The sequence below is a fragment of the Sphaerodactylus townsendi genome, linkage group LG09 (assembly GCF_021028975.2).
Source record: "Sphaerodactylus townsendi isolate TG3544 linkage group LG09, MPM_Stown_v2.3, whole genome shotgun sequence".
Lineage (NCBI taxonomy): Eukaryota > Metazoa > Chordata > Lepidosauria > Squamata > Sphaerodactylidae > Sphaerodactylus > Sphaerodactylus townsendi.
In genome coordinates this window covers 69857977-69881518 of record NC_059433.1, presented here as the reverse complement: position 1 = coordinate 69881518, position 23542 = coordinate 69857977, and the positions used below count along the sequence as shown (strand labels likewise).

The 23542-nt window shown below is 47.3% G+C and overlaps 1 protein-coding gene across 1 annotated transcript in view; it reads right to left on the bottom strand.

Moving 5' to 3' along the window:
* Positions 1 to 23542, bottom strand: part of ZFAT (zinc finger and AT-hook domain containing) — a 193224-nt gene that overhangs the window by 7911 nt on the left and 161771 nt on the right. Inside the window, 2 exon segments of the mRNA XM_048508580.1 lie at positions 19813 to 19943; positions 21974 to 22097. Of these exon segments, the coding sequence (XP_048364537.1) occupies positions 19813 to 19943; positions 21974 to 22097 (255 nt within the window).

The window sequence follows — 23542 nt, the reverse complement described above, 5'->3', positions numbered from 1 at the left end:
AGCAGCAGCAGAAGGCCATTGTGTTCACCTCCTGCATGTGAGCTCCCAAAGGCACCTGTTGGGCCACTGCGAATAGCAGAGAGCTGGACTAGATGGACTCTGGTCTGATCCAGCTGGCTTGTTCTTATGTTCTTATGTTCCTCTCCCCACAACAGACACCATGTGAGGTAGGTGGGGTTGAGAGTTCAGAGAGAACTGTGACTAGCCAAAAGTGAGCCAGAAAGATTCATGTGTAGGAGTGCAGTAAACTTCGGTTCACTCAGACTGAAGTCCCTTTTCAGTTAGTCTGGAACCAACAGAAGGTAGTGGAGACAGCAGTGGGCTAGAAAGGAGGGCTAGGGAGAACTTGACAGAGGCTTTCTCAAAGCCACATCTTTTTAAACAGTGTATTTTAAACAGGGTTTCTCTTTTTTTTCTCTCCTTGTCCTAGGGCTGCTGATTGGTGGAAGCTGCTGAAGGGTGGGAGCTTCTCACATTTGTAAGAAATCTTTTTCAGTTAGTGCTGAAGGGTGGGGCTTCTCCACATTTTAAAATCTTTTCCAGTTAGTCTCTGGAACCAGCAGAGAGAGAGCAGTGGAGGGACAGTGGGCCAGAAGGGCTGAGGAGCTTGACAGAGGGCTTTTCTCAAAGCCACATCTTTTAAACAGTGTATTTTAAACAGGGGGTTTCTCTTTTTTTCTCCTTGTCCTAGGGCTGCTGATTGGTGGAAGCTGCTGAAGGGTGGGGCTTCTCACATTTGTAAATCTTTTCAGTTAGTGCTGAAGGGGTGGGGCTCACATTTTTAAATCTTTCAGTTAGTCTCTGGAACCCAGCTGGCCCTTGTGCCGTTAAATGCCAGATGATAAATAAAACATATTTTAGAGGATAGTAGAGGTATAGAAACTAGCAAGAGGGGAGGCACTAATTAAAATTAGTATTTTGAATATCTAACAAATTAGATATGAGACAGGAAGCCAGCAAGGATGGGGGCTTTCCAGTGTTTGCACTGAGTGTGTAGCCATGACTATCTGCCCACTAGGGCAGAAGTGTGGAGTGTGCCACCATGCAATGAGTTCCTGGCACTCCAAGAGGAACATGTGCGTTCTCTTGACCAAGGTGGCAGACCTGGAGAGGCTGAGAGAGGCAGAGGGCAACAAGCGAGGCTTTGGGGACCCTACTTGGCAGGGTCCCTCCCAGGTGACATCTCTTCCAGATGTCATGGAGAATGAAGTCTGGGTGGCGGAGGGTGCCAGTCTGAGGTGGTGGAAGATGCTCCTTAGATGGGACCACCCCTTAGCTGGTGGTCAGATATCCTCTACACTGAGGATACACCTCAGGGAGTGGGGGGCTCCTTGTAGTGGGTGATTGATCATTAGGAATATAGAAGTTGGGTTTGTGACAGGCGTGATGACCCATATGGTGACACCTGCACCTAGATGCCCGAGGTTCTTGAGGATGTCAACCGTCTAGATAGGCTGTTAGACAGTGCTGGGGTGGAGTCAGCAGTTGTGGTCCCACATTAATTTTCAATGACATTGGGAAATGTAGCAGGTTCTGGGCGAAATTTGGGCTACTAGGAAAAAAAAAGGTTTAAAATCAAGGTTAAGGTGGCATTCTCGAAATGCTACCTGTTCCGCAGCGCAGGAGGCTAGGCAGCTGAATACAGGGTCTCAATGCGTGGATGAGAGGTGGTGTAGACTGGGGTTTCAGCTTTGTCAGGAACTGCAGGGAACCTTTTGGGATAAGGCAGGCCTGTGTACAAAGGGGCCGGGCTTCATCTTAACAAGAGGAACCAGGCTGCTGGCTCCAGCGTTAAAAAGGTGGCAGAACAACTTTAAACTGATCCTTGGGGGAAAGCCGACAGAACTGAGGTGACTTGAGTTCGAATACAGAGTCCATGGGATGCAGACACAGAGAGGAGGTTTTCTAAATCAACCATTACAAGCGAGGCATAGCAATGTGATAGAGTATTAGTGTCTACAAAAGGCTGAGGGCAAACACATAAATCCCAGGTTAAGGACAGAACCAGAGTATACAAGTGTCTATACTGCTAATAGTAAAGAAAACATTAGACCTAAAAAAATGGGAGCACTGGGTACAGAGTTTTGAAGGAGGACATTGATATAGTGGGCATCACAGAGACATGGTGGAATGAGGAGAACCAGTGGGATGCTGTTATCCCAAGGTTACAGGCTCTACAGGAAGGATAGGACAGGCATTATTGGGGTGGGGTGGCCCTCTACATCAAAGAAGCATAGTGTCACATAAAATAGACAATGCAGGGGAGCTGATTCCTCTACAGAAGCACTGTGGATATCAATACCAGGGGTGAAGTAAGAAGGAATATATTATAGATCCCCAGCCAAAGTGCACAAGAAGGATTCACAGAGATGGAAAAAGGTAGAGACCAACAAAGCAAAATAATACGTGGTAATAGGCGATTTAACTATCCCACATAAGCTGGAAAAAATGCATGTTCAGGTCATAGTAAGGAGAGAACATTCCTGGATATGCTAAATGACTGTGGCTTAGAGCAGATGGTTGTAGAGACCAACCAGGGGAGATGTGATCCTAGATCTAATTCTATGTGGGACCAGGACCTGATGTGGGAAGTCAGTGTTGTTGAGCCGATGGGAACAGCGACCACAATGCTGTCAGATTCAGTATCTCTACGTGCGAACAAGTGACAACTACTAATGTAGTTACATTTGCCTTCAGAAGGAAATTTCTCAAGATGAAGAGGGGGATAGTCTTGGAGGCTGAAAGGAGAAAATCAAGAGGAGTCAAAAATGTCCAAAGGTGCTTGGGAGTTTAAAAACACAGTCTTAAAAGCTCAGCTGGAATGTGTTCCATGGGTTAGGAAGGCAGCATGATCAAAGAAAGCCACCATGGTTAACAAAGGAGGTTGAGGTAGTATGGAAAAAAAAAAGGTATCTTTTAGAAAATGGAAGTCCAACAACTGATGAAGAATACCAGAGAGAACACAAAATGGTGGCAAAGAAGCAAGTTAGCTGTAAAGGAGGCAAAAGGATTATGAGGGCATGGCTGCGAACATCAAGACTAGCAACAAACAGTTCTTCAATTTCAAAGCAGGAAATAGCTAGGAAGCGGTAGGTCCGTTAGGCGATGAAGGAACAAAAGGTGTGCTAAAGGGTGACAGGAGATTGCAGAGAGAGAAGCTGAATGAATTCTTTGCATCTGTCTTCACCAAAAGAGGAGTGAGAGAAAATTCCTGCACCTGAACCAAGCTTCTTAGAGGTGTGAATCAGGGAACTAGCGAGTTGGTGGTAGACAAGGAAGAAGTTCTGGCAGCCATTGATAAACTAAATGCTACACCAATCCCCTGGCCCAGATTGCATTCATCCAAAGGTTCTTAAAGAGCTCAAGCATGGGAGTTACTGATGTTCTCACGTGTAGCATCCCTGGTCAGGCTCCATCCCTGAAGACTGGAGAGATGTGTCACACCAATCTTTAGAAAGGGTCTAGGGGGACCGAGGAAATTACAAGGAGCCAGTCAGTTTGACATCTGTTCCCTGGTAAATTAGTAGAATCTATCATTAAAGATAAAAATTATTAAACATGTAGAAAGCAAGACCTGCTACGAGGAAGAGTCCAGCATGGCTTTGTGAGAGAACAAGTCCTGTCTTACAAACTTACACAGAGTTCTTTGAGGGGTGTAAACAGACATGTGGATGAGAGAACCAGTGGGACATTGTGTCTACTTGGATTTCCAAAAGGCTTTTTGACAAAGTTCCTCACCAGAGACTGTTGAGAAAGAAACTCAGCAATGAAGGAAGGAATAAGAGGGAGATCCTCTATGGATTAAAAACTGGTTGAGGAACAGAAACAAAATTGAGTATAAATGGGAAGTTCTCACAATGGAGAGATGTAGAATTGGTGTCCCCAAGGATCCATTTTGGGACCAGTGCTCTTTAACTTATTCATAAATGACCTGGAAGTAGGGGTGGGTAGTGTGGTGGCCAAGTTTGCAGATGATACAAATTATGTAGGGTGGTAAAGAACCACAAGGTTGAAGAGCTCTAGCAGGACCTTGATAAATTAGGTGAGTGGGCTAGAAATGGCAAATGCAGTTCAATGTAGCTGAAATGTAAAGGAAGTGGTACCGTGGGGGCAAAAATCCAAACTTCACATACTGCAGCTACAGGGGGTCAGTGCTATCAGTCTGAACCAGGAAAGGGATTTAGGCGTCTTAGTTGATAGTTCCATGAGATGTCAACTCAATGCATGGCAAAGCGGTGAAAAAGGTAAACTCATGCTGGGGATAGTGGGAAAGGGAGTGAGAATAAAACTGCAAAGATTGTCATGCCCATATATATAAAGCCGTGAATGCTGACCGCACTTGGAGTACTGTGTTCAGTTCTGGTGCATACACATCTCAAAGGATATGAAAGTTGAAAAGAGTGCAGAGAGAAAGGGCAACGAGGGATGATTGAAGGTGGAGCACCTTCCTTATGAGGAGAGCTGCAGCGTTTGGGACTCTTTAGTTTGGAGAGGCGTCTGAGGGATATGATTGAAGTCTATAAAAAATTATGCATGGGGTAGAAAATGTTGACAGAGAATTTTTCTCTCTTTTCTCACAATACTAGAACAGGGGCATTCATTGAAAATGCTGGGGAAAGTGGGACTAATAGGAAACACTTCTTCATAGCGTGTGATTGAGGTGTTTGGAGATATGCTACCACAGGGTGGTGATGGCCACTGCTCCTGGATAGCTTTAAAAGGGCTTTGGACAGATTTATGGAGAAGAAGTCAATCTATAGCTACCAATCTGCAGAAGTCCTCCTTGATCTCTCAGATTGCAATGCCATAACAGACCAGGTGCTCAGGAGCAGCTTGGCAGCAGAAGGCCATTGCTTTCACATCCTGCATGTGAGCTCCCAAAGGCACCTGGTGGGCCACTGCAGTAGCAGCAGAATGCTGGGCTAGATGGACTCTGAGGTGCAGATCCCATGAGCTAGTTCTTATGTTCTTATGTTCCTCTCCCCACAACAGACACCATGTGAGGTAGGTGGGGCTGAGAGTTCAGAGAGAACTGTGACTAGCCAAAAGTGAGCCAGAAAGATTCATGTGTAGGAGTGCGGAAACAAACTCGGTTCACCAGACTGAAGTCCTTTTCAGTTAGTCTCTGGAACCAGCAGAGAAGAGGAGCAGTGGAGGACAGCAGTGGGCCAGAAAGGGCTGAGGAGCTTGACAGAGGGCTTTTCTCAAAGCCACATCTTTTAAACAGTGTATTTTAAACAGGGGGTTTCTCTTTTTTTCTCCTTGTCCTAGGGCTGCTGATTGGTGGAAGCTGCTGAAGGGTGGGGCTTCTCACATTTGTAAATCTTTTCAGTTAGTGCTGAAGGGTGGGGCTTCTCACAACCTGCCAGTCCTGAACCAGCAGAGAAGAGAGCAGTGAGGACAGCAGTGGGCCAGAAAGGGTTGAGGAGTTGACAGAGTGGCTTTTCAAAGCCACATCTTTAAACAGTGTATTTAAACAGGGGCTTCTTTTTTCTCCTTGTCCCAGGGCTGCTGATTGCGGAAGCTGTTGAAGGGTGGGCTTCACATTTGTAAATCTTTTCAAAGTTAGTGCTGAAGGGGTGGGCTTCCTCACATTTTAAATCTTTCAGTTAGTCTCTGAATTAGCTGCAGCGCCAAGCCAAGAAGGCTGCAGGTGTTTTACTAAATAAAACATATTTTAAGGGATAGTAGAAGGTATAGAAACCTTAAGAGGAGGCACTAATTAAAAAATTAGCATTTGAATATCTAAACAAAATTAGATATGAAGACAGGAAGCCAGCAGGGGATGGGGCTTTCCAGTGTTTTGCACTGATACGATGTATGACTATCCGCCACTAGGGCAGAAGTTTCGTGCCCCTCACAATGAGTTCCTGGCACTCAAGGAACATGCTCTCTTGAAGCCAAGGTGGTGACCTGGAGTAGCTGAGAGGCAGAGAGGGCAACAAACGAGGTTTCGGGACCTATAGCCAGGTCCCACTTAAGGTGACACTTCTTCAGATGTCATGGAGAATGAGAGTCTGGGTGACGGAGGGTGCCAGTTCGAGGTGGTGGAAGATGCTCCCCCTTAGATGGGACCCCTTCCTTAGCTGGTGGTCAGATATCCTCTCAAGACTGAGGATACACCTCGGGAGGTGGGGCCTCAGAGGGTGATTCGGACCATTAGGAATATAGAGAGTTGGGTTTGTGACAGGCTGGATGACCGCATTGATGGTGACTTGGCTCGCCTGGTGCGAAGGCGGATGTCACGCCTGGCCTAGATAGGCTGTTAGACAGCAAAGGTGGAGTCAGCAGTTGTGGTCCACATTGGTACCAATGTCATTGGGAAATGTAGCCGGGAGGTTCTGGAAGCCAAATTTAGGCTACAGGAAAAGGTTAAAATCCAGGACCCCTAAGGTGGCATTCTCCGAATGCTACCTGTTCCACGCAGGGAGAGCTAGAAGTGCTGAGATACAGGGTCTCAAATGGGATGATGAAGGCGGGTGTAAGGCAGAGGGTTTCAGCTTTGTCAGGAACTGGGGAACCTTTTGGGATAAGGCAGGCTCAGGCTAAAGTGGGACGGGCTTCATCTTAACCAAAGAGGAACCAGGCTGCTGGCCAACGCTAAAAGGTGGCAGAACAGCTTTTAAACTGATCCTTGGGGAAAGCCGACAGGAGCTGAGGTGACTTCGTTCGAATACAGAGTCTATGGGGATGCAGACACAGAGAGGTTTTTCTAAATCAACCACGCATAAGCTGAGAGACAGCAATGTGATAAGTGATAGTGTCTACAAAAGGCTAGAGGGCAAAACACATAAATCCTGGTAAGTTAAGGACAGAGACAGACATACAAGCGTCTCTATGCTAATAGTAGAAGCTATCCACCTAAAATGGGGAGCTGGAGCACAGAGTTTGGAAGGAGGACATTGATATAGTGGGCATCACAGGAGACATGGTGGAATGAGGAGAACCAGTGGGATGCTGTTATCCCAGGTTACAGGCTCTACAGGAAGGATAGGACAGGGCGATATTGGGGGTGGGGTGGTTCTCTCACATCAAAGAGAGAGCATAGTGTCACATAAAATAGACAATGCAGGGGAGCTGATTCCTCTACAGAAGCATCTGTGGATATCAATACCAGGGTGAAGCAAAGTTTCCTTTAACATTAGGAACATATTTATCGGCCCCTGACCAAAGTGCACAAGAGGATTCTGAGATGGAAAAAAAGAAATTAGAGAGGCCAACAAAAGCAAAATGTCGCGGGTAATGGGCGATTTTAACTATCCCCACATAAACTGGAAAATGCATGTTCAGGTCATAAGGGGAGAACATTCCTGGATATGCTAAATGACTGTGGCTTAGGAGCAGATGGTTGTAGAACCAACCAGGAGATGTGATCCTAGATCTAATTCTATGTGGACCCAGGACCTGGTGCGGAAGTCAGTGTTGTTGAGCCGATAGGGAACACACCACAATGTTGTCAGATTCAGTATCTCTGCATGCTAACAAGGACAACTACTAATGTAGTTAAGATTTGCCTTCAGAAAGGGAAATTCTCAAAGATGAGGGGATAGCGAGGAAGCTGAAAGGGAAAAATCAAGAGTCAAAATGTCCAAGGTGCTTGAGGTTATTTAAAAAAACACAGTCTTAAAAGCCAGCTGAATGTGTTCCAAGTAGGTTAGAAAGGCAGCCTAGTCCAAAAGAAAGCCACCATGGTTAACAAGCGAGGTTGCGGTAATTATTAGGAAAAAGATGTTCTTTAGAAAATGGAAGTCCAACTTAACTGATGAAGAATACCAGAGAACACAAATGGTGGCAAAAAGAGAAGCAAGAAGGTAAGGGAGGCAAAAAGGATTATGAGGAACGACACAAGCAACAACATCAAGACTAGCAACAAACAGTTCTTCAAGTACATCAAAAGCAGGAAGCCAGCTAGGGAAGCGTAGGTCCGTTAGACGATGAAGGAACAAAGGTGTGCTAAAAGGTGACAGGGAGATTGCAGAGAAGCTGAATGAATTCTTTTGCATCTGTCTTCACCCAAGAGGAGGTGAGGAAAATTCCCTGCACCTGAACCAAGCTTCTTAGGAGGTGAATCCGGAGGAACTAGCTGGGTTAGTGGATAAGGAAGAAGTTCTGGCAGCCATTGATAAAACTACAAATGCTACCAAATCCCCTGGCCCAGATTGTATCTTTATCCAAGAGTTCTTAAAGAGCTCAAGCATGAAATTGCTGATGTTCTCACATTAATATGCAACTTATCCCTGAAATCAGGCTCCATCCCTGAAGACTGGAAGATGGGCTAATGTCACACCAATCTTTAAGAAAGGGTCTAGGGGGACCCGAAATTACAGCCAGTCAGTTTGAGATTCGTTCCTGGTAAATTAGTAGAATCTATCATTAAAGATAAAATTATTAAAACATGTAGAAAAGCAAGACCTGCTGAGGAAGAGTCAGCATGGCTTTTGTAGAGGCAAGTCCTGTCTTTACAAACTTACTAGAGTTCTTGAGGGTGTAAACAGACATGTGGATATGGGGGAACCAGTGGACATTTGGTTCGATTTCCAAAGGCTTTTGACAAAGTTCTCACCAGAGACTGTTGAGAAACTCAGCACAAGAAGGGAATAAGAGGGGGAAGTCCCTATGGATTAAAAAAACTGGTTGAGGAACAGGAAACAAAGGTGGGTATAAATGGGAAGTTCTCACAATGGAGAGATGTAGGAGTGGTGTCCCCAAGGATCCACAAGGCTTTGGGGACCAGTTCTTTAACTTATTCCATAAATGACCTGGAAGTAGGGGTGGGTAGTGGTGGCCAAGTTTGCAGATGATACCAAATTATGTAGGTGGTAAGAACCACAAAGGATCATGGAGCCCAAGCGACCTGATAAATAGAGTGGGCTTAAGAAAATGGCAAATGCAGTTCAATGTACAAATGTAAAGTGATGCACGGGGCAAAAAAAATCCAAACTTCACATGGACGGCCACAGGGCCAGGTGCTATCAGTCACAGACCAGAAAGGATTTGGGCCGCCTTTTAGCTGATAGTTCCATGGGAATGTCAACCTGTGCATGGTGCAGCGTGAAAAGGCAAAACTCTGGTCGCCACGCTAAGCAATGGGGATAATTAGAGCGAATTGAGAATAAAATCCGTAAAGATTGTCATGCCCTGGTGGTGTTACTGCAGCGCACCGCACTTTGGAGTACTGTGTTTCAGTTCTGGTCACTACATCTCAAAAAAAGGATATCAAGAGATAGAAAAGTGCAGAGAAGGGCAACGAGGATGATTGAAGGATTGGAGCACCTTCCCTTATGAGGAGAGGCTGCAGCGCTTGGGGACTCTTAGTTTGGGAGAGAGACGCCTGAGGGGGGATATGGACAGTCTATAAAACTATGCATGGGGTAGAAAATGCTGACAGAGAGAAATTTTTCTCTTTCCTCACAATACTAGAACCAGGGCATTCATTGGAAAATGCCAGGGAAGAATTAGGACTACAGGAAACACTTCTTCACGAACGGTGATTGGTGTTTGGAATATGCTGCCACAGGAGGTGCAGGATGGCCACTAACCCGGATAGCTTTAAAAGGGCTTGGACATTTCTATGGAGAAGAAGTCAATCTATGGTCACCAATCTTGATCCTCCTTGGATCTCAGATTGCCAATGCCCAGCAGACCAGGTGCTCAGGAGCAGCAGCAGCAGAAGGCCATTGCTTTCACATCCTGCATGTGAGCTCCCAAAGGCACCTGGTGGGCCACTGCGAGTAGCAGAATGCTGGACTAGATGGACTCTGGTCTGATCCAGCAGGCTAGTTCTTATGTTCTTATGTTCTTATGTCCTGCTCCCATGTGGAGGAGTGTGGAATCAAACCCAGTTCTCCAGATTGCTCCTGACCACTACACCACTCTGGAAGCTATGTGTACACAAGAAAAATATATAAAAACAACGTGCTCACTTTAAAGACAGCCTGTTAACTAAAGCTTCTGCCTAAAATGCTTCCTGGCATTTTATGGTTGGTCCCACCTCCCCCTCCTGTGGCAGCCATTTTGTGGCTGCCTCTATCACCCTGTGTCAGAATTCCAAAGGTGCCTGCAGGTTCAACATGGCTGGAGACCCGTCACCTAGCATCTGGACTACCAAGCTTTGGAGGAATTAGAGAGAGTTAGAACGGGACAACTCAAGTTGCCAACAGAGGAGGCAACTGGCCACTGATGAGATGAGCCCTCTTCCCACAGAACTTCATGGGCACGGACGGCGCTTGAGGTGGACTCACGCCCTCTGAGGTCAACAGTCATGACCTCCCTCTAAGCATCCACTGACAGCAAGCTTTGGCCGACAGCTGTGAGCTTCTGTTTGCTCACGGCTTCTGATTCAAGACGGGAGGGAAGCAAATGAGATCATAAGAACACAAGAACTAGCCTGCTGGATCAGACCAGAGTCCATCTAGTCCAGCTCTCTGCTACTCACAGTGGCCCACCAGGTGCCTTTGGGAGCTCACGTGCAGGATGTGAAAGCAATGGCCTTCTGCTGCTGCTGCTGCTGCTGCTGCTCCCGAGCACCTGGTCTGCTAAGGCATTTGCAATCTGAGATCAAGGAGGATCAAGATTGGTAGGTTGTAGGTTTGGAAGAGAATCAGTAGATATGAGGAGAAGGAGCAAGGAAAAGAAAAACCGTGCCAGTCCTAGACTGGCTCATGCAACATCACGGTGCAAGGCAGACTTGCTGAAGTGCACTCAACAGGTTTCATGGCTGAACAGGACTCCGGCTTCAACACAAGCCAGGGTGGCCTTCTTCATGGACAACACAACTCTCTGTAGGAACATTTTTTTAAAAAAAATCAACCGTTAGGTCGACAGCAGGACACCTCCAGAAATGTAAATGGGCACAACAGAGCTGGAAGTTTAGGGCCAGCACAAATATTCACAGGACTATAGCAAATGGGTGTCTAAGGTTCCGAGAACAAACAAAATAGGAAAGGTGACGTAGAGAAGGAGAGATGGAATATGAAACAACTATTTGATAAAGTAACAGACCAACTCTAGAGAAACAGCAGGAAGCTGATCTCTTGCTGATACTTGGTTCATGAAGTCCCAGCCGACTTCTGGTGACCCCAGAGGGTTTTCAAGGCGGGAGACATGCAGAGGTGGTTTGCCATTGTCCGCCTCTGTACAGCAACCCTGGAATTCCTTGCTGGTCTTCCACCCAAGTACCTGGAATTCCTTGCTGGTCTTCCACCCAAGTACCTGGAATTCCTTGCTGGTCTTCCACCCAAGTACCTGGAATTCCTTGCTGGTCTTCCACCCAAGTACCTGGAATTCCTTGCTGGTCTTCCACCCAAGTACCTGGAATTCCTTGCTGGTCTTCCACCCAAGTACCTGGAATTCCTTGCTGGTCTTCCACCTGGGCACCTGAATTCCTTGCTGGTTCCACCCAAGTACCTGGAATTCCTGGCTGGTCTTCCAATCTAAGTACTCTGGAATTCCTTGCCAAGCTTCCACCAAGCACCTGGAATTCTGCTGGTCTTCCACCCAATCTGGAATTCCCCTTGCTGGTCTTCCACCCAAGTACCTGGAATTCCTTGCTGGTCTTCCACCCAAGTACCTGGAATTCCTTGCTGGTCTTCCACCCAATTACCTGGAATTCCTTGCTGGTCTTCCACCCAATTACCTGGAATTCCTTGCTGGTCTTCCACCCAAGTACCTGGAATTCCTTGCTGGTCTTCCACCCAAGTACCTGGAATTCCTTGCTGGTCTTCCACCCAAGTACCTGGAATTCCTTGCTGGTCTTCCACCCAAGTACCTGGAATTCCTTGCTGGTCTTCCACCCAAGTACCTGGAATTCCTTGCTGGTCTTCCACCCAAGTACCTGGAATTCCTTGCTGGTCTTCCACCCAAGGGCTGGTCCTGGTTAGGTTTCAAGAATTGACGAGATCTTACCAGCAGCAGGAAAAGCTGTCACACGTGAGAGCCGGGTATGAGTAAGTTCTGTTCCATGTTACATAAGGACAGTGGAGGTTCTAAACACACGCCTGCCATTTGCAGCGGAAGCTGCTCTTTCAACATAACATCTACTTTGACCCTTAAAAAGAAAGTTCAAAAACTGAATGGAGTTTTATTCAAGAGGAGCCAGCAGATCCGCCCGCTGAGCCAGGACTCAAGGCGCCAATTAGAGGACGAGGGTGGAGAGCAGAGACACCCGACATTGATATATTGCCCAGGCCTTGAACATTTCCATTGTCGCTATCCATTAGACTATATGAAGGTTAATAGGCTGGGAGAGAAGAATACTGTTCTCAGGGGGAAGTCAAATAGAAACACATGGTTTGGAAATCGTAGTGAACAGTGAAGAGGGCAGAATGATTACAAATCAACGGTGTCATTTCCACAATGAATTACATTCCTCAAGGTGACGTTAGAACTCCAGCCATGTTTCCCCCTCCACAGTGGCATTTTCTCCACGGTCCAAATATCCCAGGGTAGTCCCAGGATCGTACAAACCGGGTCTATTTTATCCAGGGATGGAGCAAGGGGGAAGTGCGCCCGGTGTGCGCGCGTGCCCCTGGAATGCCCCATCACGCCCCCAGAACGGCTCCACAGGGGCATGCGCCTGGTGCGTCATACCCCCCTGTCCCCTTGGCATTACGCCTCTGATTTTATCCTGGTTTCTCCCTCCGCACGGCTCCCTGCTTCTTCCCTGGAGCCGAGGTAGTATTGGGACATAATACTCCAGTTTGTTTCACGTGGCCCGGGTGGGAACGGCTCCCCCCTCCAGTTTTCCCATTTCTACCTGATCCATGCTTCGCTGGCTCTTCCTGCTTCTCTGCGCCAGAGTGAGCCGCACCATGAGGAAGCCTCTCAGTTGCCCGCTTTCTTCCCCGCCGGCCTGCTAGCTGCTGGGGGGGGGGAGCGGGGCGGAGGGGGGAGTGTGCCTACCACTGCTTTTAAGAGAAAGTGGTGAGGAGGGAAAAATAAACCAGTCCTGCTCCCACAGTGTTTGCATGGTACTGGGATCAGCGCAGGATATTTTAAAAGAACCGCCAATTTGGCGGTTTTTGAAAATCCCAGGATAAGGGAAATACCGCAGGGCAGCTCCGATTTAGGACTGGGAACGGTGCAAAAATCTTGCACCAACCGGGATTTTTCACTTCCCCATCCTGGGATACTGGACAGTGTGGAAACGGCCAGTAATTGTTGGAGATGAAGAGATTCAATTTAATAATTTAAAAAACCAAAATAACAAACAAACAAAACAGCTATCATTTGGGTGGGGAGATTGAATAGAAAATGTAAATATAATTGTCCAAATAATTGAAAAGGGGAGAGTGGCATTAAAGTTGGGCAGAACTCTTCTTATAGTATACTATTGAAGGCTTTTGTGGCTGGAACCAAATGGCTGTTGTGGGTTTTACAGCCTGTATGGCCATGGTCTGGTAGTTTTTGCTTCTGACATTTTGCCAGAGTCTGTGGCCAGCAACTTCAGAGGAATGTCACAGTAAGATACATTTCTCTCGGTGGCATTCTTCTTATATTCGCTTCAAGCACTCCACATTTAGTATAGGAAATAGGCTCCTTTATAAGAGTGTGTGTACAAACCGGATGCAGATTGTCATTTGTGAGAACGGCATGTTTGTTTTACACGTGTGAGGCTCACTCTGGAGCAGCAGTGGCATAGGAGGTTAAGAGCTCGTGTATCTAATCTGGAGGAACCAGCTCTGATTCCCAGCTCTGCCGCCTGAGCTGTGGAGGCTTATCTGGGGAATTCAAATTAGCCTGTACACTCCCACACACGCCAGCTGGGTGACCTTGGGCTAGTCACAGCTTCTCGGAGCTCTCTCAGCCCCACCTACCTCACAGGGTGTTTGTTGTGAGGGGGGAAGGGCAAGGAGATTGTAAGCCCCTTTGAGCCTCCTGCAGGAGAGAAAGGAGGGATATAAATCCAAACTCTTCTTCTACTCTTCATCTACACGTCTCGTAGAATGCTGCGCCTTCAGTTGCGGGCACGCAACGCCCTTAAAGCAAAAAGAGACGGCTGTACTGTTTCCAGTTTGCACACGAGTTGTGCATGTGTATACCAGAATAGGGAACACAGATTATCATGTGAGAAGTAGACCTTAAGATTTTCTCCTGTGGCAAAGAGCAAACCATTTTGCTGTATTCATAAGCTGGAAAAAAATCTCTATTAACGCAACACCGTCTAGAGCCCTTCGGGGTGGGGGTGGGCGGTATATTAAATGCAAAAGATAAATAAATAAATATAAATAAATAAACCTCAAACTCAAAGACAAAAAGGGACATTTTAATTAAATAAACCATGATGATTATGAGTTAAAAAGATGGCCTACCACAAGATTATTTTTAGATCCTCTACAGATCTATTTTTTTTAATGCATAAATTCCTTCTGGGTTCATATTCTGGCATTTGAATGAACTGGTTTTTATTGTTATTATTATTTTGCAATGTATTATGTCTTCTAAAGAAGAAAAAAAAAGGCCGCGCTTTGTGCTATTTCATTGCTTTCTCCCTGCCAGGTCCCTCAAAACTCCAGACTGAATGCAGCTGCTCACATTTCAACCCCGCATTTCAGGAAGCCGAGAACCAAGCAACAAAGGCTGGTCGGAGCATTTATTTAACTCAACTTAATTGAGTTTCTGCAAGGCTAGCCAAGAAATTGTTCAAGTCCTTCTCAGCTAATTTGGTTCTCTCCGGCTGCCAACCCGATTCCCTGACTCATCACTTCTGCTGAGCGGAGACACCCTGGGGAATGGGACGGCATGAGGAAGAGAATGGAAGAAAGAGCCGGGGAGTGGGAGCAAAGCGGAGGCTGTCAGACAAATTTTTGCAAGGGTTTGGGCTCCCAAACCCTACCGCAGTGATGGTGAACCTTTTCAAGACCGAGTGCCCAAATTGCAACCCAAAACCCACTTATTTATCGCAAAGTGCCAACACGGCAATTTAACCTGAATACTGAGGTTTTAGTTTAGAAAAAACAGTTGGCTCCAAGGCGTGTGTTACTCGGGAGTAAGCTTGGTGGTAGTTGGTGGCTTTGCTTTGAAGCAACCATGCAACTCTTCCAATGGGTGAATCACAACCCTAGGAGGGTTTACTCAGAAGCAAGCCCCATTGCCAGCAACCGAGCTTGCTCCCAGGTAAAGGATCGTGCTTTAGTTCTTCCCATCAAAATCAGTGGGGTTTAACACCGCTTAACAGGGTTACCTACACTGCTTCCCCAAAACTAGGTCAAAGAGGACCTAGAGGCCTAGGACAAAGAGGCTTAGAGACAGCTTCTACTCTAGAGCTGTGGCTATGCTAAACTCTGCGGCTTCGTGTTGATGTGTTTGGGGCTGTGTAGGGATGGGTGGAGGAAGGGGAAAGTGAGGCTGGGGTATGAGTCTGAAATTGTGTGCATCGAGGAATGCTGCTGTAAATTTCGTTGTGTGTGCACAATGACAATAAAAATGCTTATGCTTAATTATCGAGCCCAGGCCAGCCTAGATGTATGTGGGGGGAATCTGTTTACGCGTGCCCACAGAGAGGGCTCTGAGTGCCACCTCTGGCACCCGTGCCATAGGTTCGCCACCATTGCCCTACGGTATTGCCATTCAACCACCCCTACCCTGTATGACGGCGAGACCTGCTAAGTCAATAAGGGGAAGCCTCCTGCTGCTCGTGGGAGCTGGCGCCGGAGCAATTGCAGCCACTACAAGCAGTGGCAATTAACGAGGGAAAGGAAAACAAAGCTCTCATTTAAGTATTTAATAGGCAATTCAGCAAAGCATCCATTCCCTCACAGGGGCTCGGAAAGCTGAAACCAGCAACCTTTTGCATTGCTGGAATCTGGAGGCTGCACAAGTTAATTGGAGTCATAGAATCATAGAGCTGGAAGAGACCACGAGGGCCATCAAGTCCAAGCCCCCTGCCATGCAGGAACACAATGCAGGAACACACAATCAAAGCACTGTTGCTCTGCCAGGATTGCCAGTCCTACTGTCCCTGGTCATGGCAACCACAACGCTTCCCAAACAACACGTCAAGAGGTTCTGGTGGGTTTCCCGGGCTGTGTGGCCATGGTCTGGTGGATCTTGTTCCTAACGTTTCGCCTGCATCTGCGGCTGGCATCTTCAGTGGTGTATCACCCAGGGAAATCTGTTACACACAGTGTGCATTCCTGCTGGGTGCTCTTGGGCCAGAGAGTTCTTCAGAACTTTGTCAGTTCTGCCTACCTCACAAGGTGCCTGTTGTGGGGAGAGGAAGGGAAAGGAGTTTGTAAACCCCTTTGAGTCTCCTTACAGGCCTGTCCGGGCCCTGCGGGACCTCGGTGAATTCCGCAGGGCCTGTAAGACCGTGTTGTTCCACCGGGCCTTCGGAGTGTCCAGCTGCTGATATGGTGCCCCCTCACTGCTCTTTGCCCTGGCGCTGTTACATCAGGGTCCCCTCATATTGAGGGGCCTGCCGCCCCCCTTCTTGGGGTAGGTTTTAATTGGGGTTTCTGGACGCCTCTTGTTTATTTATTTATTAATTGTTATCCGCTGTTTTATATGAGTTTTTAGGAAGTTTTATTGATGATTAATAGGATGGAGCTTATGTATTTGTGTATTGTTTATGATTTGCTCCTGCTTAATGTTCTTTGAATTGTGTTGTTCACCGCCCGGAGCCCTTCGGGGATCGGGCGGTATAGAAATTGAATGAATGAATGAATGAATGAATGAATGAATAAATAAATAAATAAATAAATAAATAAAAAAATAAAAAAGGTGGGGTATAAATCCAAACTCTTCTTCTTCTAGCCTAACTCATAGGATTATTGTGAGGTTAAAATGAAGGACAGAAGACCATGAATGATGAATGGGAAAGGGGCAGGATACCAAAACAAACAACAAACACCCACCCCCCAAACCCCTGGAAGACAGATCACTATTCAGCATTTGGGTTGTACTTTCCGGATGCCCCTTCACTGCACCTGAGGATTGCCCTGGTAGACAGGCTGGAGCTTACAACAATGTACCTTGCAAGTCTGTGTGGTACAACAGAGCCGTAAGAACATAAGAACAAGCCAGCTGGATCAGACCAGAGTCCATCTAGTCCAGCACTCTGCTACTCGCAGTGGCCCACCAGGTGCCATTGGGAGCTCACATGCAGGAGGTGAAAGCAATGGCTTTCTGCGGCTGTTGCTCCCGAGCACCTGGACTGTTAAGGCATTTGCAATCTCAGATCAAAGAGGATCAAGATTGGTAGCCATAAATCGACTTCTCCTCCATCAATCTGTCCAAGCCCTTTTTAAAGCTATCCAGGTTAGTGGCCATCACCACCTCCTGTGGCAGCATATTCCAAACACCAATCACACGTTGTGTGAAGAAGTGTTTCCTTTTATTAGTCCTAATTCTTCCATAAGTTGGACCCATTCAATCTTTGCATTTACATGGGTTTCTAAATACTTAATACTGGCTACTATTTTTCCATGCCTGACCTTGTGTGTATGTTTGCTTCTTCAGAGTCTTCCGGTCTAAAGTTCTTTGCACAAAGAGTGCTTACAAAGACTAGCTCACCATCAGCTCCCCCAAGATTTTAGTGTTGATGATGCAGAGGAAGTTCTCCAGCAATTAACTGAAGAATTTGCCTCCCCCAGTCTCTACACAGAAGACACTCTGGCGGTTTATCGTAGGGGCTCGGGAGACGCCTTACGCGCACAGGTCTCTGAAAACATTCAATTTAATGACGCTTGTTGTTATGAGCAAACTGCAGCCACGCAATTCTCGCCTTTATAAATAATGAAAGCTCTCGGCTTTGTTAGGGGAAAAAAATCTTTCAAAGCGCTGTCTGAAAGACTTGGGGTTCCTCCCCACCACCTCGGCCCGGCTATGTCTCACAGATCAAAAGTGCCCTTGGCAAAACCTCGGCAACCTCGCTGCCTCCAACCACTCGCAGACGGCTCCCTCCGTCCGGCACTCGGGAACAGAATAGAATGCGAGTCAATTTTCTCAGCTCTGCTGCCTTAGGGATGATCTAGACCAGTGTTTCCCAACCTTTTCGAGGTCAGGGTACCCTTGACCTCACTCTTCATATCTCACAGTACCCCTGCCACCACCCCCACCTTCCCTTCCCATTGCTCCTGCTTGCCACCCCCCCACCTTCCCCTCCCAGGGTGAAGGGAAGCACTGGGGGGGGGGGTGGCTGCTGACCTTGCAGGTCCTGCCCCATGGGCCAGCTCCATGTCCTTGTTGGCACTGGTGGGAGACACCACAAAAATGAGAGGGGGGGGCGGTAGCGTTGCCACGGTACCCCTGGGATATGCTCACGGTACCCCAGGGTACCACGGAACCCTGGTTGAGAATGGCTGATCTAGACAGCTGTTTTTAAGGCAAGGTAACCTATCCCCAGCAGAAATACACTCAGTCAGAATATCATGGCCAGTTCAGATGAACTAGGAGGCGTGTGGCACAAGCAGCCTGTTAGATCAGACCAGTAGTCTGCCTAGTCCAGCATGTTGTCTGACACAGCATCCAACCAGTTTCTCTGAAAGGTCAACAAGAAGACCTACTGGCCAAGGACTTACGTAGAAGCATGAGAACAGCCTGCTGGATCAGACCAGAGGTCTATCTAGTCCAGCATACTACCTCACACAGCATCCAAACAGTTCCAGTGGAGGGCCAAGAAGAAGGAGGGTTTGGATTTATATCCCCCCTTTCTCTCCTGAAAGGAGACTCAAAGGGGCTGACAATCTCCTTTCCCTTCCCTCCCCCACAGCAAACACCTTGTGAGGTAGGTGGGGCTGAGAGAGTTCAGAGAGAACTGTGACTAGAAGAAGAAGAAGAAGAGTTTGGATTTATATCCCCCCTTTCTCTCCTGTAGGAGACTCAAAGGGGTTTACAATCTCGTTTCCCTTCCCTCCCCCACAACAAACACCTTGTGAGGTAGGTGGGGCTGAGAGAGTTCAGAGAGAACTGTGACTAGAAGAAGAAGAGTTTGGATTTATATCCCCCCTTTCTCTCCTGTAGGAGACTCAAAGGGGCTTACAATCTCCTTGCCCTTCCCCCCTCACAACAAACACCCTGTGAGGTAGGTGAGGCTAAGAGAGCTCCGAGAAGCTGTGACTAGCCCAAGGTCACCCAGCTGGCGTGTGTGGGAGTGTACAGGCTAATCTGAATTCCCCAGATAAGCCTCCACAGCTCAGGAAGCTGACAGAAGCCCTGGGAATCAAACCCAGTTCCTTCCTAGACGTTAGATACATCGAGCTCTTAACCCCTCCCTCTATCACGCCTAGCTGCTGCTCCTAGCCCATGATCACCCAGCAGAATGTAGGAGTGTGGAAACACATCTGTTTCACCAGATTAGAATCTACCACTCAGATGGAGGAGTGGGAAATCAAACCCAGGTGAGCCAGAGGTGTTTCTGCACTTGTACATTCCTGCTGGGTGACCTTGGGCTAGTCACAGTTCTTTGGAACTCTCTCAGCCACTCCTGCCTCACAAGGTGTCTGTTGTGGGGAGAGGAAAGGAAAGGAGCTTGTAAGCCACCTTGAGTCACCTTACAGGAGAGAAAAGTGGGGTATAAATCCAAACTCTTCTCTTCTTCTCCTTTTCCTTCTTTAGAAGTAAAGCCACTACAATTGGATTCCTGACCCTGCCTCATATTTGACAAATCATATAAGTTTAAAGGACATAATTCTATCAGTCCTTAAGGCAGACTCAAAATGGGTCTGAGCGGCCTCGGTCATAAAACCTCACCTTACTCATTCCATATGTCTGTTGATGTTTTATTCAGCTCACATTAAATAAAACATGTATGAGGCTCCCGCGGATCAGGCAAACAAGATCCAGGTTCCATAGGAAATGAAAAAAGAGTTTCACCTGCTTCACGACGGTCACGGTTCCAGGGGCCATGGCCACCATGGAGGCGACAGCAGCTGCATCGTGGGGCTCTGAGCCCAGATCGATGATTTGCTGTAGGATGTTCACCGCTGTAGGTTCAAGTTGTCCACCTAGGAAGGAAGAGGAATGAGAGCATTAGAAGCAGAGCAGTTTTAAGCCACTATGAAATTGAGGGTTCCATACCCCTGAAAGCTCGTCTCATATTTGCTCTCCTTTGCTTCCAGCCTCCATTTCTGCCATATTGTTTTCTGCCATGTTAAAGCAGGAAGAATTTCCCTCTCCATATGCATTTCCTCCCTTTACAGTGTGATATAGCAGTGGACTCTAATCTGGAGAACCAGGTTTGATTCCCCACTCCTCCACATGAGCAGTAGCCTCTTGTCTGGCGGATTGTTTCCCTGCTCCTACACATGGAACCTGCTGGGTGGCCTTGGGCCAGTTCTCTCAGAACTCTCTTAGCTCCACCTCATCAAAGGTGAGATTTATGGAGGAGATTTATGGAGGAGAAGTCAATCTATGGCTATCAACCTTGATCCTCCTTGATCTCAGATTGCAAATGCCTTAGCAGACCAGGTGCTCGGGAACAGCAGCAGCAGCAGAAGGCCATTGCTTTCTCATCCTGCACCTGAGCTCCCAAAGGCACCTGGTGGGCCACTGCGAGTAGCAGAGTGCTGGACTAGATGGACTCTGGTCTGATCCAGCAGGCTAGTTCTTATGTTCTTATGTTCTTAAAGGTGTCTGTTGTGGGGAGAGGAAGGGAAGGAGTTTATAAGCCACTTTGAGACTCCTTACAGTTGAGAAGAGTGGGGTATAAATCCAAACATCTCTTCTTCGTCTCTTAATTCCTCATTCAAATCCCTCTTCAAAACATCTAAGTCTTTCTTGGATCAGAACCCTCCGCACGCTGTACCTATGTCCTCAGTTGCCATTTGCTATTTATACACTCCTTCCTTCTTCTGCATTCGCTTACCAAATCCAATGTTTTACTATTCATTAATTAGAGCAGTGGTTTTGGAGGCAACCCTGTGAAAGAGCTGAAGAAATGGCAGATCCTTGAAGTGATCCTTGATTGGGAGACGTGCCCATGTGACCAGTACAGGAACTACTGTAATAAAGACCGTTTCAGTACGATCACATATGCTCAAGGGACCCTGGCTCAGAAACGGACAGAAGGAAATATTATGGTAAAAGTGCTAAGGAAAATAATGGAAGAAGCATTAAGGGGAAAGGTTTCTGGAACCAAACGGGAAAAAACAGGAAGATTAAGAGGGGGGAGGGGAGTAGCATTTGGCGACAAGATATATTATGAACGACTTGTGAGGAAAAGGCCTACCGTATGTACTCACGTCTAAGTCGACCCGTGTATAAGTCGAGGCACCGAATTTTAACACCAAAAACTGAGAAAACTTATTGACTCGTGTATAAGTCTAGGGTGGTAACTCCAAAGCAGGCGGGGGCTGGGAAGAGTCAGGGCGCCCGCTCCCTACCAGATCGCGCCCCTGCCCCCCCCAGCCGCCACCTGGATCCCCACAGCAGCCCAGCCCTTGGCTGCTCTGGCGTTTCCTTGCTTGCAAGCAAGGAAACACCAGAGCAGGCAGGGGCAGGGAAGAGCTGGGGCCACCCATGATGCTGGGCACACGCCTGTGGGGCGCCCAGCAGGCTCCTGCCCAATGCCGCCCTGCCACCCGTCCGCCGCCGCCACCCACTCACTCAGCCATCTTTTTCTTTCCCCGCAGGCTCAGCAGGCTTGGTTTCAGGGAAGCTGCCGCTCCGGGCAGCCTGTCTCTATCTTTCTTAAAAGGGCAATGCTCCAAAGATTGCTTAAGCTTAAGCAATTTTTGGAGCATTGCCCTTTTAAGAAAGATAGAGACAAGCTGCCCGGAGCAGCAGCTTCCCTGAAACCAAGCCTGCTGAGCCTGCGGGGAAAGAAAAAGATGGCTGAGTGAGTGAGGGGGACGACAGGCAGCTGCGGCTGCCGGTGGCTCACGTATAAGTCGAGGAGGGCTTTTTCAGCACAAAAAATGTGCTGAAAAACTCGACTTATCCGCGAGTATATACGGTAAATTAATATGTACGAATGTTTGAAAATTCGGCACTTCTATACTGACTCAGTTCTTTTCGCCCGGAGGTAAAACTTTACCGTTTTCCGTGGTGTACTGTAGGTCCTGCAGGGCAGCAACTGCCGCCTCCGTTCCTTGCGCATCTTCTGTTTCAGTGATTTGGAGATACTGGGTGGCCGTTTCCCCAGAAATTTCTGCAGTGGACTGCAAAAAAGACCCATTGGTAAGCAAAAGGAAGGGAAAAGGATTTATAGTTAGCAGTACCGCAAATGCTGCTAAACATTTATAGAATAAAAACCATACACAAAGCACCGGGGGGTGCATTCCATGGAGCTGTGATGCTAACGGGGCATGTTTCTCTGCCAAAAGGAGCCTTTCCCTGCACATCATCTATTGGAGGAAAATGCCTCTGCTTGAAGATGGGTTTATAGGATTATGAACCACATACTTTTCAATTCATCTTCTTTCTTTTGTGAGTCTGATAGGGCAACTACAGCTATCAAATTAACAACAATCACTTAAACTGTTAATTTCCTTTCAATTTTTTTGTCTTATTCTGTCTTCACAGCAATTCAGGTCTTGTGGTGTAATCAGTAAGAGCAGTGGACTCTAATCTGGAGAACTGGTTTTGATTCCCAGTCCTGCACACGAGCAGCAGACTATTAGCTAGTGGACTGGATTTGTTTCCCCACTTTTACACATGAAGTTTGCTGGCTGACCCTGGGCCAGTCGCAGTTCTCTCAAAACTCTCTCAAAACTCTCTCCCACCTACCTCACAGGGTGTCTATTGTGGGGACAGGAAGGGAAGGAGTTTGTGAGCAGCTTTGAGCCTCTTTTGAGAAAAGCCTCTTTGAGAAAAAGGTATAAACCCAAACTATTCTTCCTCTTCTCATATTTCTCCATTTGTCAAACAGAGGAACTAAAAGTGAGATGAGGTTAAAGAGCTCCCCTGTCAGAAAACTCTAATCCAAGATGAGGAAAGGGCAATTTATTCTATTCTACATGGTGAAGAGAAAGTGCAATGGAGATAAGTTCTTTTGGGGGGCAGTAGAATAAGGATGGACAAAAGGAAACACTTTTTCACCCAATTTGTAATTAATTGATGGAGTCTGCTGGAGGTACAGATAGCCACCAACTTAGATGGTATTAAACAGGGACAACACACTTCCATCCCCACTACATCTATCAAGTGGCTTCATGAGGGAGGAGAACGAGAGGGCTGCAGCTCCGGGCACTACTTGAGTTTGGGGGCAGGTGTGCAGTTGAATGCTGAATCAACCATTCCTGCTGGGTGACCTTGGGCTAGTCACAGTTCCTCAGAACTCTCTCAGCCCCACCTAACTCACAAAGTGCCTGTTGTGGGGAGAGGAAGGGAAAGGAGTTTGTAAGCCACCTTGAGTCTCCTTACAGGAAAGAAAAGGTGGGATATAAATCCAAACTCTTATCTTCTTCTAGGTTCCTTCCTCCTTGGTCTATCAACTAGGACAGTGGTGGCGAACCTTTGGCACTCCAGATGTTATGGACTACAATTCCCATCAGCCCCTGCCAGCATGGCCAATTGGTCATGCTAGAAGGGGCTGATGGGAATTGTAGTCCATAACACCTGGAGTGCCAAAGGTTTGCCACCACGGAACTAGGAAGTTTGAACA